General features: G+C 39.7%; 1 protein-coding gene across 7 annotated transcripts in view; it reads right to left on the bottom strand.

The window, feature by feature from the left end:
• HELZ (helicase with zinc finger) overlaps positions 1-19,754 on the bottom strand; it is a 163,994-nt gene that overhangs the window by 103,792 nt on the left and 40,448 nt on the right. For all 7 annotated transcript variants that reach the window (XM_045489482.1, XM_045489478.1, XM_045489479.1 and 4 more), the window contains 5 exons: positions 15,243-15,294; positions 13,801-13,876; positions 11,541-11,739; positions 10,992-11,099; positions 9,644-9,941 (listed from right to left, as the gene is read on the bottom strand). In XM_045489482.1, coding sequence (XP_045345438.1) covers positions 9,644-9,941; positions 10,992-11,099; positions 11,541-11,739; positions 13,801-13,876; positions 15,243-15,294 — 733 coding nt within the window. The remainder of the gene's footprint in view (positions 1-9,643; positions 9,942-10,991; positions 11,100-11,540; positions 11,740-13,800; positions 13,877-15,242; positions 15,295-19,754) is intronic.

Below are 19,754 nucleotides of genomic sequence, written 5' to 3'. Positions count from 1 at the left end.
CAGATTTTCTGCCTCAATCATCCTAAATTGGGCCGTGCCTTTTCATTCATTAAATCATAGCTACAAAAAATATTTAAATGACACACACTCCAACATTTCTAAAGCAGATTATACCATCACTAAAAGTCAGATGACAAACATTATCAAAATAACAAGGATGTACATAATTTTTTCTCCTAATTCAAAAGTCAAGAGAAACAGCAATAGTATAGTGACAAACCAAATAACCAACTCTTTAAAAATAAAAAAAAACTAGGGGCGCCTGGGTGGCTGAGTTGGTTAAGCGTCCAACTTTGGCTCAGGTCATGATCTCACACCTCGTGAGTTCGAGCCCTGCATTGGGCTCTGTGCTGACAGCTCAGGGCCTGGAGCCTGCTTCGGATTCTGTGTCTCCCTCGATCTCTGCCCCACCCCCACTCACACTCGGTCTCTCTCTCTCTCTCAAAAATAAACATGAAAAGGAATGAAAATGAAAAAAAAAAGTCTACATAATATCAAAGAATCTCTGTAATATATAATAAAAGGATGTCTCTTCTTTGGAAGTAGGAGAGTTATATTTCATAGTTTTATTTAAATAAGAAATTCAATCAGACTATGCCTAGATCAATATTATGTTCACATTCTTTAAAAAGTCACTAATTGGGGCATCTGGATGCTCAGTCAGTTGAGCCTCTGACTCTTGAACCTGGCTCAGGTCAGGGTCCCAGGGTTGTGGGATCGAGCCCCACGACAGGCTCAGTGCTGAGCATGGAGTCTGCTTGTGCATTCTCTTCCTCTCTCTCTACCCTTCTCCCCTGCTCGAGCACTCTCACTCTCCCTTTAAAATAAAAATAAACAAACAGTCACTAATTCTTCCCAACCAATATTTATGTAACTGGGATAGTAAGAAACCTGAAAACAATAGACCTTTCCATTTAAAAAGATTTTTGTTCACCTATTTAATGTGCAAAGCAAATTATACAGAAAGTCATTCTGGGAAAAGCGGCATGAGAAACAGTATTTGTTTTTCTCATCTATATAGTGCCATGACTGCCACCCTGGTTTTACGAAATTATTAAAATTAGTGTCTTCAGCAGGTAGCACAATTTCCAAACAATTTCCAAACAATGTTAAATTTTATTCCACTGTGGTTTCTTTAAATGACTATAAACACAGTACAGGAGGGGCATCTGGGTGGCTTAGTCGGTTCAGTGTCCAACTCTTGATTTCAGCTTAGGTCATGATCTCATGGTTTGTGGGTTCAAGTCTCATGTCAGGCTCCACCCTGACAGAGGGGAGCCTACTTGGGATTCTCTGTCTCCCTCTTTCTGCCCCTTCTCCACTCTGTCTCAAAATAAATAAACTTAAACGGGGGGGGGGGGGGGGGGCTACGTTGTGGGGGATGGGCTAAATGGAGGATGGACATTAAGGAAGGCACTTGTTGGGAGGCACACGGGCTGTTACATGTAAGTGATGCATCACTAAATTCTATTCCTGAAATCATTATTACACTATACGCTAACTAACTTGGATTTAAATTAAAAAGCTAGGGGCGCCTGGGTGGCTCAGTCGGTTAAGTGTCCGACTTCAGCACATGATCTCACGGCTCGTGAGTTTGAGCCCTGAGTTGGGCTCTGTGCTAACAGCTTAGAACCAGGAGCCTGCTTCGGGTTCTGTGTCTCCCTCTCTCTCTCTCTCCTCTCAAAAATAAATAAACATTAAAAAAAATTAATTAAAACAGAAAAACTCAGACTCAAACACAAAGAATAAACGAATGGTTTCCGGAGGGGAGCAGGGGTGGGGGTGGGGGTGGGGGGGGGGCGGATGAGTTATATAGGTGAAAGGGATTATGAGTACATGTATCATGATGAACAACTGAGCAAAGTATAGAATTGTTAAGGGGCGCCTAAGTGGCTCAGTTGGTTAAGCGTCTGACTCTTGATTTTGGCTCAGGTCATGACCTCACAGAGCCTGTGAGTTCAAGCCCCGCATCAGGCTCTGCACTGACAGTGTGGAGCCTGCTTGGGATTCTCTCTCTCTCCCTCTATTTCTGCCCTTCCCCTGCTCGCTCGCGCTCTCTCTCAAAATAAATAAATATTAAAAAAAATAAAACAGGGGTGCCTGGGTGGCTCAGTCGGTTGGGCGTCTGACTTTGGCTCAGGTTTTGTGAGTTCCAACCCCCGCGTCAGGCTCTGTGCTGGCGGCTCAGAGCCTGGAGCCTGCTTCAGATTCTGTGTGTGTGTCTCTCTCTCCCCTTCCCCTTCTCACACTCTGTCTGTCTCTCTCTCTCTCTCAAAAATAAACATTAAAAAAAAAATTTTTTTTAATAAGATAAAACAAAGAAACAAGAAACCACAGTACAGGAGAAGGGAGAGCTGGGGGAACAGAAAAAAGAAAACTTAAAAAAAAAAATCCATGTGTGCCAACACCAGAAAGTCTGCAAATTACTGATCTCAGTCGTCAACTCAGACATCAAAAATGAACCGTGGCCAGTGGCTACCGAGGACATATTTTGCCAAAACCACTTCTCTTTCTCTGCTTCATCTGAACTTGAGACAAGCGTCTGCTTCCAATCCTCTCTTCCAATAAGCAGCTGATTAAGCCTATTCAAATTCCCACCTAATTTACAGTTGGCAGGTCTGCAGAGTCACTGCTCAATGGAGGAGGGCGGGGAGGTCCCCGTGGGGACCTGACTACCACTGGGCCTCATCCCCCCGCCTTCCCCCAGCACATGTTAGCACCTGCTAACATCTAAACCACACACGTATGCTACTCAGGGCAGCTGAGCCACCTCGTCCCCGATACACACTTCTTTTCAACCTAGAATAGGCTAGAATGAAATACACTCCGGAAAGACTGGAAGTGAATAGGTTAGGATCAATACTCACAAAACCATACAGGGAGAGTTTATTAACCAACTCTTAGAATAACAAATCTCCAATCTGTCAAATCTGACAGAAACTGTAAACCTATAAATGCTACCCAGAGATATGGTAGGCAGAAGCTATAAACATATTTTAAGAGAAATTCACAAGAAACAAATTAAAGGTCATTAGAATGCACCTAATTTCTTTAAGATAACGTAAGGGAAGAGCTGCTACTTCCTTCCACAGGGTTCAAGGTTGGAATAACTAGTCGGACACAAGATATGCTTCCCAACCTCCCTGGCCCTGTGACTGAGGACAGCGGTGGCCTCGGCGTTCAGCCACACGGTTACCAGTCTAACGAAGCATCCAAAGGGTTGGTGTGTTTGATGAAGAATATAATATGGCAGACTGGGAAAGTATCCTTAACAGAACCCAGAGAGCAGATTTTAAAAAAGGTAAGGAGGAACAAACATCCAGTGTTGTGCGTTTCTACCAGAAGGGTGGACACAGCACCAGCACACGATACACGCATGCTACATGTGGAACATATTTACAACAGCTCCATCTATCTAGGAGTTGAAGAGAAGGAGATGAAACGAGCCTCAGTTCCGAAATCGGACACACCACACTCTTCCTGACGAAGCATTTTGGTCGGCGCCTTTACAAGTCTGGACTGCCCAAATTAACAATAAAATTACAAATCTGAAAGTAATCCTAAACCACCATTTCAGCTATTCATTTCAGTACCATTCCCGTCCCCAAAACTGCCAACATGGAAGCAAGATGAACATCTCTTAGTTTACCCATACTGTCGATCCCAATTTTCCACCTCTTAGAGAGGATAATAAAAAGTTAAAACAGCGAAATAACAGCATAGGAATGCCTCACTATTTACATGCTTCCATTCAATTATATTTTTTATTGACAAAGGCATTATTTTTTAAATCTATTTTTCTAGTACTTTTCTGATCACATAATATCAAATATTTTATATACCCTTAATTTACCAACAACCCTGGAATTTGGAGATAATTAAGTCACACTAAATTTTAATGTTAATGTTAACATACACTGCTAGACTCAAAGTAATGGATACTATCAAGTTTTCAAATTAGACACATAAGAAATAATTTTCAACATGTAACTTCCAGATACTCAGACTTCAGCTCAGGTCATGATGTCATGATGTCATGGTCTCATGGTCTCATGGTTCATGAGTTCAAGTCCCATATCTGGCCCGCTGCTGTCACAAAGAGCCCACTTCAGATCCTCTGTCCCTTTGCCACTCCCTCGCTCATGCTCACTCGCTCTCTCTCAAAAAGAAACATTAAAAAAAATTTTTTTTCATTAATCAAAGCTGTGGGGTAAAGTGTATAATGAATACAGTTTGTTTCCTAAGCAAAGGGCAACTCACTAATTTTGTTCTTTTGTAGATATCTTTTGCCACACATTTTTAAAAGGCACAACTCTTAGGGCGTCTGGGTGGTTCAGTCAGTTAAGCGTCCGACTTTGGCTCAGGTCATGACCTCAAAAATTTGTGGGTTCGAGCCCCATGTCTGACTCTGTGCTGACAGCTGGGAGCCTGGAGCCTGCTTTGGATTCTGTCTCCCTCTCGCTCTACCCCTCCCCCACTCATTCTCATTCTCATTCTCTCTCTCTCTCTCAAAAATAAACATTGTAAAAAAAGAGAAAGCAAGACCAGAGGCACATCTTTAACCCAAAATTTCTTAGTGCATACAGTGTCTCTTGTTGAACCTGAACCTCACCAACAAGGGAAAAGAATTGAAAACAGCAAAATTATTGGGGCGCCTGGGTTGCGCAGTTGGTTAGGCGTCCGACTTCGGCCAGGTCACGATCTCGCGGTCTGTGAGTTCGAGCCCCGCGTCGGGCTCTGGGCTGATGGCTCAGAGCCTGGAGCCTGTTTCTGATTCTGTGTCTCCCTCTCTCTCTGCCCCTCCCCCGTTCATGCTCTGTCTCTCTCTGTCCCAAAAATAAAATAAAAACGTTGAAAAAAAAAAAAAATAAGAAAACAGCAAAATTATTAAAGTTATACCTATTTCCTAACAGTTTGCAGAATTGCCATATGACTACTAGAGGGAAAAAAATTCATTCATGGTCTGCAAATAGAAAAGGTTTGAATGCTTTACATATCATAAAAATATTTTTTAAAAATGTGGGACTTTTCCCCCAGTTCAAACTGAATTAATTAGACTTTTTAATTTGATCCTGAACAATGAAGTAGAAAAGCAAATGTCTGCTGTGTAACTTGACTTTAAGTTCTAAGGAGTAAAGCACTAATATAATTAAGTTCCAGGATCAAATCAGTTTGACAGACACTGAGCCTTTAATTACTGAGGTGCACCGTGAATCTCTAAGGGAAAAAAAAAAGCATGCACCATTTCCAAACATATTTTCAGATGGGATTCTTTACCTATTATTAACATAACACCTATTCATTTCAGTAGAACACAGTCCAGCATGGTCCAAATATGTAACTTTATGGAAAAGAAATGTATGTTGCCAGCATTAATTTCAGGACAAAAACTTGCTTCAACAATGAACAGCCAATCACATGGAAGAAGTGTTGAAGATATTTTCTATTCAAATCCTAGTTTCATACCATCACTACATTTCTTTGTGTGTGCAGAAACCAAATTATATTATGGTATCATTTATAGTTATCAAAACTATACGGAAATATGATAAAGCTCAGATCTAATTCAACCGCCCAATTCCCAACCGCATTTGGCGACCTTAAATCTGAAAGGTTTTCTCCTAATTCTAGAATAAGGAAGATCAAATAGTGAACTGGCTGCGGCTGGGGGTAAAATCAGCCAGGATGTAACACTGTGTGTCCCCAATTTAACAAAGAAGTTCTCTTGCTCTCAGTGTCTCTGAATGTTATCCACACAATATGCCAGAAACAGATACAAGTAAGAAACTGACATTTTTACATTTTTATTTTTGAGAATCTTTTATAAAACTGTGATTTCACATAAATAAATCTTTTCCCCTCAATTTTTTTTGCTGACAAACATCTGCTGTAATAATCAAAAACACTAACCAGCACTAAGACAGAAGCAGGAAACAAACACACTATTTACATCCTGCTTTCGTTTCTCCAAAATTCTTTTGAGGTCCTGTACACAGTCACAATGAAACAAACACAGTCATGCAATAAAAACTTAAGAACTTAACAAAAGCGTCAAGATATTGAATGACATCAATTTTACGAGTAGGGAAAATACCAAAGAACTAAAAATCAGCACAATAGGTCAGCTGATTTCAGTAATGGACAAAAAAAAAAAAAAAAAAAAGTCAGCCAAACGTCACCTGGCTTGCCTAAACCTAGCTTTTAAGTTTTTCTGTTTATAGTATTTCAAAATCTCCTATCACAAAATACATTTTATAATGGTCTCTTTTATATTTATTTTTCTTGTCCTTGAAAAATTTCACTATGTGAAATTGTCTTAATGTTTCCAAGTTAGTTCAAGAAAATGCTTAACTTTTATTATTTTCTACAACGTAACAGCTTAGAGGTAAAACTTTATAAAGAAAAATAAGCAAAGGTAACAAACTGCAAAGTGGTCAGCAAAAAGAAAAAGACATAAAGAACAAAGGGGGAAGGCATTTTATTAGTTCCAAATCAGAGGATATCCTTGACTGTATTAATTCCATCTACTATACCTCAATGAAGACAAAATTCATTATATTTTCAAACTAGTATATTAGAAACTTAATAAATGAAACACTGGGGTGCCTGCCTGGATGGCTGAGTTGGTGAAGCATGTGACTCGTCATCTTGGGGTTGTGAGTTCAATCCCCCCACACTGGGGGTAGAGTTTGCTAGGTAGGTAGGTAAGTAGGTAGGTAGGTAGGTAGGTAGGAAGGAAGGAAGGAAGGAAGAAAGGGAGGGAGGGAGGGAGGGAATTCTATTTCTTCCAGTGACCACACTTAAAATATCAGTCATCTTGGACAACTTGTCTTCCACCAACTTCTCTTGCCTTCTCTTGTCAAGATTCGCAGGTGCTGTGGCTTTAAGGGCTCAGGTCTTTATCTCGGCTTCTTAGCCCCTCTTCCTGCGTGCACCCTAGAGCCCCTGGTCCATACTTTTTAAAATAAATTCTCCTTCTCTCTTCCTACTTTCTTCATTCTATTTGTAAGTCAGAAGTTATTCTAACCATGGCTCGTGGTAAAAACAATAGCTACCATTTACTAAATGCTTACCATGTGCCAGAAACCATACAATGCTTATTTTGGTTCCCACAATAATCCTCTGAAATAGATATTACTAGCCCCATTTTACACATGAAGTTCAGAAATGTCACACGAGTAATGAGAAAATTGAGACTCAAATCCAATTCTATTTGACTGTGAAGTCTGTTCACTGCTCTTTTTCTCCCACTAGAAAAGTAACACATGCCTGAGGCAAAAGTTGAGTCAAAGTACCCTCAATCTCTCAAGCCCATGTGAGGGTGCCCTAAAATCTACATCATCACCTCCTTCCCGCATCAGTCTTAATTAGCATCATTTTCTCTTCTTAACGCAGGCACGTAACATTTTATATGATTAATTAAATAGGCTTTCATTAACTAGTACAGATTTTTGACAACCCTTAAAAACTTACTTCTTTTTGTTTGTTTGTTTTTAAAAACTTATTTCTATGGGGAAATGAGCTGTGAGTTACAAACCATCCATCTAAAAGCAAACTTTTAAAATATAACCCACATGTGGGGCACCTGGATGGCTCAGTCAGTTAAGCATCCAACCTGATTTCGGCTCAGATGGAGCCCTGCTTCGGCTCAGCACTGGGTATGGAGCCTGCCTGGGGTTCTCTCTCTCTCCCTCTCCCTCTTCCCCTCCCCCATGCACACAGTCCCTCCCTCCCTCCCTCCCTCTCTCTCTCAAAAAAAAAAAAAAAAACTTAAAAAAAAATATATTTCTATATGTATGTACACGTACACACACACACACACACACACACACACACACACACACACACCACACTTAAGCCCAGAACATTCTATGAAAATTATACTTGCAAGTGGGAAATACGTGGTGGTCTCTCTTCATGATTTACAAAAGGTACCTCCTAATAGTTCTCAAGTTCTAGTCTCTAAAAGCAACTCACTAGGACAGGGGCAGGCAAATCACAGCATGCAGGCTACTTCCAGCCCGCAGTTTTTGAAAATAAAGTGTGACTGGAACACAGTCATGCCCTTTCGCTTCCATATGGTCTCTAGCTCCTTTATCATCACAGCGCAGAGCAGCGCTGTCCCAGCAAACACCATCTGCCCGGCAGCACCTGAAGGATTCACTCTCTGGCTCTTAGCAGGAAAAAGACTGCCAAAGAACTCCTGCAGCGGCAAATATAGATTAAGTATTCTTACTCTGTCAACTGTATCTACTTGGCTACTGGATTTAACATATTCTTTTTTTTTTTTTTTTTAATGTTTATTTATTTTTAAGACAGAGAGAGACAGAGCATGAGCAGGGGAGGGGCAGAGAGAGAGGGAGACACAGAATCGAAGCAGGCTCCAGGCTCTGAGCTGTCAGCACAGAGCCCGACGCGGGGCTCGAACTCACCCACCGTGAGATCATGACCTGAGCCGAAGTCGGAAGCTCAACCGACTGAGCCACCCAGGCGCCCCAGGATTTAACATATTCTAATTCCAAAGAGTACAGAGAAGATGAAAATCCAAAATACAAAAGAATAAAAACAGGTAACAGAGATCAAAGTAAGTGAGAAATAAGCCTCAACTGAGGTCTAAGGAAGTCTGGGTGACACTGGCACACACACAAGAAGGTAATGCCTAATTGTTCAATCTGGGCCCAAATGTTGCTTTAACCTTCCCAGCAGATAAAGTAAAGGAGACAGAACAATTCCACCTGTCACTGCATCCAAAAAAATCAAACCCTAGCATCTGCTCATGAACCAGACTTTAGGTCTCACAAATGGGACAGTGTGGTACAAAGCAAAAAACATCCTCCACAATAGGGTCAGTTATAGTCAATACAATAGGAAGTTTCACATGAAGTCCCTCTTAAATAAATATTTAGTGCTCACTAAATAAAACAAAGCACCTATAAATCCAACCAAGAGCCAAGAAAACACAGGGTAATGTGCCCCTTCCTTGTCCTGTTGGATCTCGGCATAAAATTTAGCAACAGGCAGTAATTTAACAACATGCAAAGTAATTATCATCTTCTGCAGGTGCTCACACGTTGAAACCAGGGACCTCTTTCCCAGGAACACAGAGCAGATCCTATTAAAGGCATCCTAGGGGCGCCTGGGTGGCTCGGTCGGTTGAGCGTCCGACTTAGGCTCAGGTCATGATCTTGCGGTCTGTGAGTTCGAGCCCCGCGCGGGGCTCTGTGCTGACAGCTCAGAGCCTGGAGCCTGCTTCAGATTCTGTGTCTCGCTGTCTCTCTGCCCCTCCCCTGCTCATGCTCTGTCGCTGTCTCAAAAATGAATAAAACATTTAAAAAAAAAAAAAACCCAGAAACCAAGCTAAGAGACCCAAACAGACCTGATCGTCTACTCAGACAAGTTTGGGGAAGCTCAAAGCAAATTTGCCTAATGACTCCATAAAGAGAACAGAGCATAATATGAACCATTCTCATCTCATTACCCAATAAATGAGTCAAATGCTTTGGGATTTTTTTTTTTTTTTTTTTTGGCCTTATCGTTCATTCCCTCTCCAGGAAATATTTAGAGGCTAATACGTATCTTTTAATACTGCCATTATAGTGCCTTTTAATACATTGTATGGGGCGGGGGGGGATCTAAATATTACCTTCTGTAGAAGCCGCATCAATCATTACTCTTTGCATGAGTACCGGTTCCAATCCAAAGTCGAAAACTATGGTTTGGCGAAAAGTTCCAAAGATTTCTGTGTTAAATGCTATCCCGACTTTATACACGTAATGATCTAATCCATTTTGGGCCATCTTCCCTCCTATCCATTCTTGACAGTTCTCTGGGACTTCCTGCGATACCTGGGTAGTACTATCTCCGGCAGATATTGCAATGATACTAAAATGAGGACGATGTGCATCATAGAGCAACGCTACCCGACACAGCATTCTTGCAGGCTGCAAGGAAGGCAAAGGAATTCATTGAGTACAAGGGGGTGAAAAGTCCAACTGTCACTGGGTTCTTCAATAAAAATATTCCCATCAGGGACTTTTACTTTCCCATGCTTCTAAGAGACCATGTTAAAAATACAAACTGTACTCACAAGCCATTTAAGAAAAAATCAGAATGATTTAAAACAAAAATCCGTTGTTAAAATCATATATTTATGATGTCACTGATACCTCAGCAAAGCTGAAATTTTTAAAAACGACAGATTTATCCGACATCTCTAACCACCCTGCTCTTTCCATGACACACCCATCTTTCTTTGCGGTGAAAGCTATCGCCCTGTATGACCACCGAACTCCAACTTTCCATACCTTTGGCCTAAAAAAGTTTTATCTAGCTTTAAGTAGGAAGTCTTCACAGGAGGGCAGTTACCTCTGAAGGCAACGGATTGGGTTCAAGGCCGAAGCTAAATGTTCCCAGATTTTTCATCCCAAGATGTGGATGGTACAGTAAAAGAAATGCCACCAAAAAGCACACAAAACTTTTCCACTGCACATATTCACAGAAAAGTTTGACTTTGCTTTATTCTAAAACTTTGAGTACTATATTCAAGATGGAAAGCACTGCAGAAAACGTCTCATATTAAAAACCCATTATTACAGAATCTATGATTTCATCAAATCAATTATACAAACAAGTTGCTACTGTTTAAATATCTTAGAACTGCCAGATGAAACAATTCGATTTTTAAATAGTTAATTCTGAGCAACGAGCCCCATCCTATGTTCCGACTTTGGAAGACGATGTATCAAAGACCTCTTGATCAAATTAATAAATTAGCAAACATCGAAATATCTACGAAGACCTTTATCTCAAAATCTAAAAAAATTATACCTTTAAGGGAATACAGAAATACACTTCAGCACAATACATAACCTACTTAAGAATGTATTTAGATGAAAACATTTTCAATGGTCTCACACAGGGATTTAAAGGTCAGGGAAGCTTTAAGAACATCGAAAAAAAATTACATTCTTCAATTAACACAAAATTCATACCTTACAAGTAAGAGCAAAGGTCCACGTCTGGTGAGACTTTTTGGTGTTGACAGTAACCGACAGATCAGGATTATGCTCAACTTTTACTCCCTCTATACATTCGCTAAGCTGAAAAAGACAACAATTGGTGTTACATTTTTATTCCTAAAAGCACAAACAAAACTTGTGGCATGGTAAATAAATAAATATCAACGGTGAAGATGTGGATGGAACTGTTGACAAAGCAAGACATTTTACACATTAATTTTACAAGAACAAAATATAATAAAGCTTAGACAAGACATAAAAAAATTAAGGACAACAAAATGGCAGTAAACACTCCCTGAACGAAGGTTCATACAATACCTGCAAATCTCCAAACAAATGCCTTGGCTCTGCTCTTTATTTTAGCAAAAGAGTCTGATTTTGCTACAAAAACACTTCATCAAGAATCGAGTTCTTCATATAGAGGATAAGGAAATAAACCAAAATATAGCACAAAATAAAGTCAAGACTCAAACAAAGTCATTGTTTCAAACAAAACAAAACAATGCAGTTTATTTTCCTCACCACTTTCTCAGGAGATAATGAATTCATCCACTTTTCTATCAAGGTCTCCATGTAACTGCCTGAGAGCTGTTTATTCTCGTTTTGCTGTTTCAATTTTATCAGCCGCGAGGCGTATCGTTTCTGCCATTCTGCTAGTTCTTCCTGGGAGTGCGCTGAAGTACACTGGGCACCGTACCTACAGATGCCTTGTTCTAAAAATCTAAGTAAAATAGGAAAGACTGTTTCATCATACACTTTGTTGGACCATTTAGAATACAAACTTCCATCATTTGCCCTTCGACTCTTCAATAACAAAAACAGAACTTTATCTCCTGAAAGGCCATATTTATCACACTGACTTGCATGGAGGAGGGAGAAGAGGGTTCACGAACATTTGTAACAGTTAATCGCTACGGCAACTTCCCAGACTCAGTGATCCCTGTTTTGGAATAAGGGGGTGCTAAAGCGAAACATAATCAGTCATAACCACCCCACACCCACAAAACCAACATCGAAACGGCAGTTTCCTTCATGATGTAACAACTCTATTTAGACAATTCTTCTTAGAGCAGAATTTTCCTAAAGCAACACTGACATCAAGTGGATCGGTGCATCAAACACAGGAATGCCCTACTTCCCAAAATGATATTCTCCTCAAGAAAAATGCTCCACACACTAAGAATTTCATTCGGAAAAAAATGTTAATGTATCATTAAAGTATAACCTTAAGGGTTCTATTCCTCACCTTCGAACGTAAAGCCTTGACCCTTTTCTCTATGACCATTAACCTATATTTCATTGAAAATACTGGACTCTATTCATTTGCTTGAAGTTTTGAATAAATTAAGAATAAAAGTTTTATATTAGAATCACAATTAATTCAATAGATTAAATTCTTCAATGGCAAATTCATAAATGTTCACTTTAAAGGGCAAGAGTTAATGGTTTCACAGTGTTTATGACTCAGAAAATTCAACTGACAATAATTCGGTGGTCAAAACACATAAAAAGGCAAAACTCTGATTATTAGTATTTTTTAAAAGTTTTAAATATCGTGCAAAATTCGGGGCCTAGCCAATTTTTAAACCATTGAAACATCAAAAAATTTAAAAAAGATCTTCCGAGAGAAAAAATGAAAATTAAACTATAAAGAGCAAAATAGAGATGAGAGGTGTTATATTATGGATAATTCTTCAACTGAAAAAAATACAGGCCATAAGAAATACAAAACGAACCACAACACAATGTAAATTATCAAACGGTTCACCCTATTTGAAAAGATGACTGTATTTAAAGCTTTTCTTGATGATACGTAAAGTTCTTGAACTTAAATTATACTATTAAGTTCTTACGTTTTTTAAGATACATTTAAAATCATCCATTTGTTTCTCTTAAGTAGATCTTAATAAGCCAAATATTTGTCTTTCTATTGCTTTGTTTTAAATTATTTATATTAGAGGCTGATAGTCTCTCCTGGCCTTAAATTTTCTCCCATTTCCTCTGCATACGACTGTGTTTTTCCTCTCCTACGACAGGATGCCACCAGGATTTCTGCAATTTACTACTTCGTTTCTTTATTTCTACATAAAATCGTATCAGATATCTTAACTATTCAATCATCAAAACTACATATCCAGTTTTTTTCATTACCAAAAACAATCTATAGTAATGAGACTTTATTTCTAAAATATCACTAGTTACTAGTTCTTACAAAAAGAACCTTTCAAAACGTGACTGCAATAATTCTGTCCAGCTTAATAACTATTTTGAAAGGTTAGCCCTTCAAATAGAAATTACTCGTAAATTATATAGAAGGATAACATGAAGATAATAGATATTTTTTTAGAAAAGTTATTAAAATAATTTAAAACTTCTTCATCTACTTTATGCTCTACTTCAGTTTGTATCATTTCAATTTCAATCACCAAAAGTTAGGTAAATTTCACATAAATAAGAGACCAGAATTAAATTCAGTCCTAATAATTCAACTGGTTTTATAAAAGACTTCTACACAAAGTCTTAACAATCCCCATTTAGATCACTGTTGTTTGTAATTAATAGAAGGCTCACTGGTCTGGCTTTGACTTTTCTTATTTAATGATAATGACCATTATGGCTTCTGTTTCCAGTTGAAAATAAACCACTTAACTCAATCATTATACTTCTTCCTTCACATATTATCTTCTTTAGATTGGAATTACTACTTTTCAGAAAGTGAAGGAAAATTATCTATCCTTTGAATAAAGACATGTCATTGGTTTAAAAAAAAAATTCACGTTACCTTTTACACAAAGTATATTCCTCGCTGCTTGTGATTCCCCTAGGTGGTGGGCGGAAATGCCAACCATTACAAGATCCTAGAGAGTAATCAGGATATAGTCGTATCATTTGAGGCTTGCTAATAATTCTGATATTTTCATGTGTAAGAAATACTATAAACCCTCCACACACATCATCCCAGATGATGTAAAAAGGACATGACATACTTGCCTCTACCAATCAAATGAGTGAAATTCAATTAACCACCTGAAACTTCAAATCACTGAAGTAGTTACCCAACAGCGAAATCAAGTCGATGACCCTGACTCTGTCCTAGCAACTGGTGGACATGTTTCCAATGCAGTCTCTTCCCTAACAACTGACAGGGGAAAGGTTGGCATGCTTGTCATTTATTAAGTCATTTCTTAAGATGCGTCTCAATCAGGAATTATTTCAGGAATGAGAAAATTACTGCATCCTGGAAGGAAATTTTTAGAGCAAATTCAATACTGCATACTGGGTAAAAAGTTACCCATTATCACCCATGCTCCTTAGGGTTTGTCTGACACATGTAATCATATAAAGTAAGCCTTTTTTTACAAGCGAAATCAAGTTCAAAAAGTTGAATTCTGAGGTAGGAGCTAAAAAAATAACATTTGTTTACTTCTGAAGACAATGAGGTTTGATTCGTTTGGGTAAAAGATTCCAAATAAACCAAGGAAATAAGGCTTAAGAGAGAAAAGGCTAGAGCAGTAGAGGTTGAGCAGCAGCAAACTTTGAAGGACCTTACAGCCATTTTCTATTCCCTCACAAATCACTGTGCCCACACCCCAACAACGGCAACAACAAAGATATTCAGCCAGGCTGAGTTTAAAGCTGCGTTTCATCCCTTTCCAGCTGTGTGACTGGGTAAATCAATGAACCTTAATAAACACCAGTCTCATCACCTCTCAAAATGATGGGAGAAGCCAACATATGTTTTTGTGAAAGCCACTGAGTACGTAGTACCCAGCAAGCGCTCGATGAATGTTGGTCCCCTTCCCCTTTTGTGGGGCAAGAGAAGAGCAGGTCATGGATTTTAACTGTGGCTGGAACAACTCAGCTTACCGATCGGGACTTCCGAAAAGTAAGAACTGGACTGGCCTGGGACAGAGAGAGAAAGAAGGCTTCCCTCTAGCGCAGAATGTAGCAACTCGACATTGCTAACGATGAGGTTTACGTTTGGAGCTACGTGGAGGCACGATAAGGATACCTCCTGCCTCCATTACTCCACGCTGCTACAGAAAGGGGCCAGTAAAACAACTGCTTCATCCGCACCTACTTCTTAGAATTAAATTTTTATATCCTCTCCTGACACCTCCACTTACATGTACCATAACTCCGTAAATGTCCTCCCAGTAATCAATAAAAAAAGTAATGCCTGGAATTACAGCTAGCAGAAGTAACACAGAATTGGGTACTTACCCCCTTCCAAGCCTTCCACGTGATATCCAGACAGGACGTTACTAGTTGCTGTCTGAAATTTTTCAAATGAAAATGTTCTTATAAGAAATATCCATCTGAGTTGTATTAAACTTGGACATTTTCAACATTTCTCAAAAAGGTTGAGTTTGAATACTTAGAAATTTTAATGTTAATAAACAATATCTTTTGCTTCCATCTCTGCTCTACATTAAACTACGTTTAAATATGGAAAAGAAGTACTTATGTGGCCCTCATCAAGGAAACTGGTAAGAGATTCCCTATATAAAAATTACCCGGTAGCAAAACAAAAAAGTGTACGTCCCCAGTTCTGAACCCAAAGGAGGAGCACCCCCATCCCACTTATTCATTTCACTCTCCTCTTGCTAACACCCAGAGAAAGACCAGCTAGCGAGGGGCCTTTTCTCCTGCATGGGGTACAGTGCCACCACTCTGGGGCCTGCGGCACATCCTGCCAAGTCCCCCTCACTCCAGGATGAGCCTTCCTCCCATGATGGAGCTGAGGACCCATCACGCTGATTTCCTGGATTTCCTGACTCCCTTGGTGCACGTAACTCCCCAGTCTGCTCCTCTGGCTCTAATTTGCCTCTAAATTCTACACCCCTCATTTCAAGTTAAGTGCCAGCCATAGCACGTTTTCTTATTTTTCTTAACTATTCGACAGCATTTTATGTGCTGGATCATTCTGTCAGCCACAGACAGATCCACTGCCAACAGCCTACAAGTGCCTTTCTGCATTCCCACACCTCACAGAGGACTGGGAACATAATGGGTGCCCAGTAAGCACGGGATGGAGGAGATGGGGGGATGCACAGATGATCATCCAAGCACTTTAAACAAATACATCCACACCAAATGCATCATCTTTATCCCAAATCTCATCCTCCTTCAGTTGCTCCTCAAGTTAATGGATCCACATCCACAAAGAGGGCAAGGCTCAAATTCCAAAAGCCGTCTTGAACTGCCTTCTGTCCCAATGAGTAGTCTCCAAATCTTGACCAACTAGGTCTAGAACGACTCTCCTATGTGTCTCCTACTCTACTCCCACTGCCACTGTCCTGGTTAAGGCCCTCATCTGCCCCTGAACCAAATGACCAACAATCTTACCCTGTACCAAGTCACCTCTGGGTCTTTACCCAACACCCCCATCCTTTAATCTCAGCCCCCATATTCCTGCCTTCCTGGTCTCCCTGCAGACTGCTCATCTCGTTTTCCTGCTTGCACTTCCGCTCCAGCACTTCCTGACCACAGGCAGCCCACCCTGCAGGTACATTAGCTACGTGCATCTCGGACTGGCCCCAACAGATTGCTTTCCATAGCTATCTCAGCTTTCCAAAACCCAGAAAACCTTGAACAGCACAGGTGCTCAGTAAATGTTGAGCTGAATCAGAGGACATGGTATCCCAAGATGAAATTTGGAATGTTTTGTACCATACAAAGAATGTCGTCTAACTGCTAATTAGATATAACCAAAACAGTATCACTATAGCCTATATGTCGTTAATTAAACTGGACCTTTTAGGTTGGGCTGGAACTAAGTCACTATGATACTGTTTCTACAGGAAGGTAGAAACTTGATTCTCAAACCACTTACTAAAAAGTTTTTAAAGACAACCCATTCTTTTTGCAAAATGAGGTCTGAATATCAGAATATATAAACTAAATTGGAAGTAATTGTTCACACTGTAAAGATTCTATGCTCACAAAGAAGACACATTAAAAGATCTCTTTACATTCTACAAGCCAGATCTAAGTGTCATAATCCCACACTAGCTTTTAATATGATTTCATCTACATCAAATTTACAAATATAAAACCTAAAAATTCACTTCAATCATAAATTTAAAATACCTCCTCTAAAATATTGATTAAAATAAAATTTACCAGATATGCAAGGAAAAAAACGGGAATAAAATGTTTTAGTCCTATAATAAAGCTGAAAGCATTTCTAAATGTTAGAAGGGAAAAATACATGGTGTGTTTCACGAGTCAGCACCTGCCATGATGTGCAAATGAGCGGGCGCGTCTGTGCTGACACCCCAGCTCTCAGGCTGGCAGGGTCTAGCGAAAGACACATCTGCTGGCGCAGGAGCTCGGCCTGGGCTGCGTATCTGGCCACCAAAGCTCTCAGGTTCCAACGTGTTGTGTTTGGGTTGGGTTTTTTTACTTGTTTTTCCTTTTAATATTTTAGACAGAAAGAGCATGAGAGCAAGGGAGAGGGGCAAATGGGGAAAGAGCGAGAGAGAGAGAGAGAAAGAGGGAGAGAGTGAGAGAGAATCCCACACAGGCTCCACTCTCTGCACAGAGCCCAAAGTGGGGCTCAATCTCACAACCCCCTGAGCCAAAATCACGAGTTGGATGCCCAACAGCCTGAGCCACTCAGGTGCCCCGGGTTGTTTGGTTTTTTTTTGAACACCTTTTTATTTGCTCAGACCCAAAGCAGAAGGCCAATGTCAATTAGCTTACGATCTGCACGCAGTTTGTACTGACACCTTCAGGGAAAGCAGACAAATTTCATACTGCTACAACTTCTATAAATTTACAATCAAATCTATTGATTTTTGACATTTTAAATCTTACTAGAACATACTCTTTTTGTTCCCATTAGTCAGCCTTGAGCTCCATGCCTTTATCCTCATCCACTAGCACTTCAAGTTCAATACCAGCTAAGCCCAATCTTTAAATAACAAATTGTTTCTATTTTTAAATATGTCATGCACAATCATAAATAAGGGTCCTTTGTTTGTTAGCTTTTCTTAGATGGATTTTTTTTTTAATAATATCAGTTCATTAGTCAAAAAGAATACTACTTTGGTTACCTAGGAAAGTTGATTAGAAACAACATTTAGGTCACTTCTTTCAAAACTACAGTCGCAAAACAAGACCCAAAGTGATGTTTGTGGCCTTACATGTGACAGGATTATAAATATTAAAAATAAAAATTCATATATATACAAATACATAACATATGTATCTCTGTGCTTGATTATCAGGTATAAAGCTAGTAATTCAATTAAGGCAATAAAAAACAAGAAAGCCAAAACTTAATAAAATGATTAAAGTCATCTTATTTTACATTCTCATGTTAAAAGTCTAAAACATTTTAACTGTCTTCCTTTAATCCTTAGAAATTCACAAAGCTACATATACACAAGAAAGGAAATGGCTTTTAAGTTAATTAGAGGTTACTGTTTCTCAGTTAATTCACAATAAGACAAAGAAAATAACATTTTCTTTAAAGCCTATCTAACTGTAGCAAAACAAACAGTATCCTTATTCAGCTTATGCGAATCATGACGGTCTTCTCTGCTTATTTGTTGGTATGTGTGACATGTTACTAGATTTGGAACAGGAAAGTAATCTACAGGAGGTCAAGGTTTACACCTGCGCTTCTGCTCATCTTCGACTGTCTGGAGCGCCCTCCGTCTCAATCTCCATGACACTGGCACCTTCTTAATCCTCAATTCCTTGCTCAGCTGTCTCAGCCTCGGACCACCCAATCCAGTTATTTTTCCATCACAGAAGGCTTATTTCTTTCCCTCATACCACTTTCCTCAATGTGAATCATACCTATAGCTGTTTAATTAATTTATTTGATCTCTGTCTCCTACCCTAGACTTTAACCTCCCAGACCACAGGTCTGTATTCCTAGCACCAAGCACAGGACCTTACACATAGTACATGCCAATTTTTTTAAATAAATAAGCCAATCAATCACTTTACATGGCTTCCATTTAAGATAAAAGCTGACAGGGGCGCGCCTGGGTGGCGCAATCGGTTAAGCATCCGACGTCAGCCAGGTCACGATCTCGCGGTCCGGGAGTTCGAGCCCCGCGTCGGGCTCTGGGCTGATGGCTCAGAGCCTGGAGCCTGTTTCCGATTCTGTGTCTCCCTCTCTCTCTGCCCCTCCCCCGTTCATGCTCTGTCTCTCTCTGTCCCAAAAATAAATAAACGTTGAAAAAAAAAAAATTAAAAAGATAAAAGCTGACAAAAATGGCTGGTTTTAAAATGAGACATCTAAGGGGAGCCAGGGTGGCTCAGTCAATTGAGCATCCGACTTCAGCTCAGGTCATGATCTCACAGTTCGTTCGTGAGTTCGAGCCTAGCATTGAGCTCACCTCTGTCAGCACAGAGCCTGATTGGAATCTTCTGTCTCCCTCTCTCTCTGACCATCCCCTGTTTGTTTTTAAATAAACATTTTTAAAATAATGATAAATATGGAGCGCCTGGGTGGCTCAGTCGGTTAAGCGGCCGACTTCGGCTCAGGTCACGATCTCACGGTCCATGAATTCGAGCCCCGCGTTGGGCTCTGTGCTGATGGCTCAGAGCCTGGAGCCTGTTCCGGATTCTGTGTCTCCCTCTCTCTGACCCTCCCCCGTTCATGCTTTGTCTCTCGCTGTCTCAAAAATAAATAAACGTTAAAAAAAAATAAATAAAATAAATAAATAAATAAATAAATCATGATAAATAAAATGAGACATCTAAATAAAAATA

Source organism: Leopardus geoffroyi, chromosome E1 (genome assembly GCF_018350155.1).
Source record: "Leopardus geoffroyi isolate Oge1 chromosome E1, O.geoffroyi_Oge1_pat1.0, whole genome shotgun sequence".
NCBI lineage: Eukaryota > Metazoa > Chordata > Mammalia > Carnivora > Felidae > Leopardus > Leopardus geoffroyi.
This window is presented reverse-complemented; position numbering and strand designations above follow the sequence as displayed.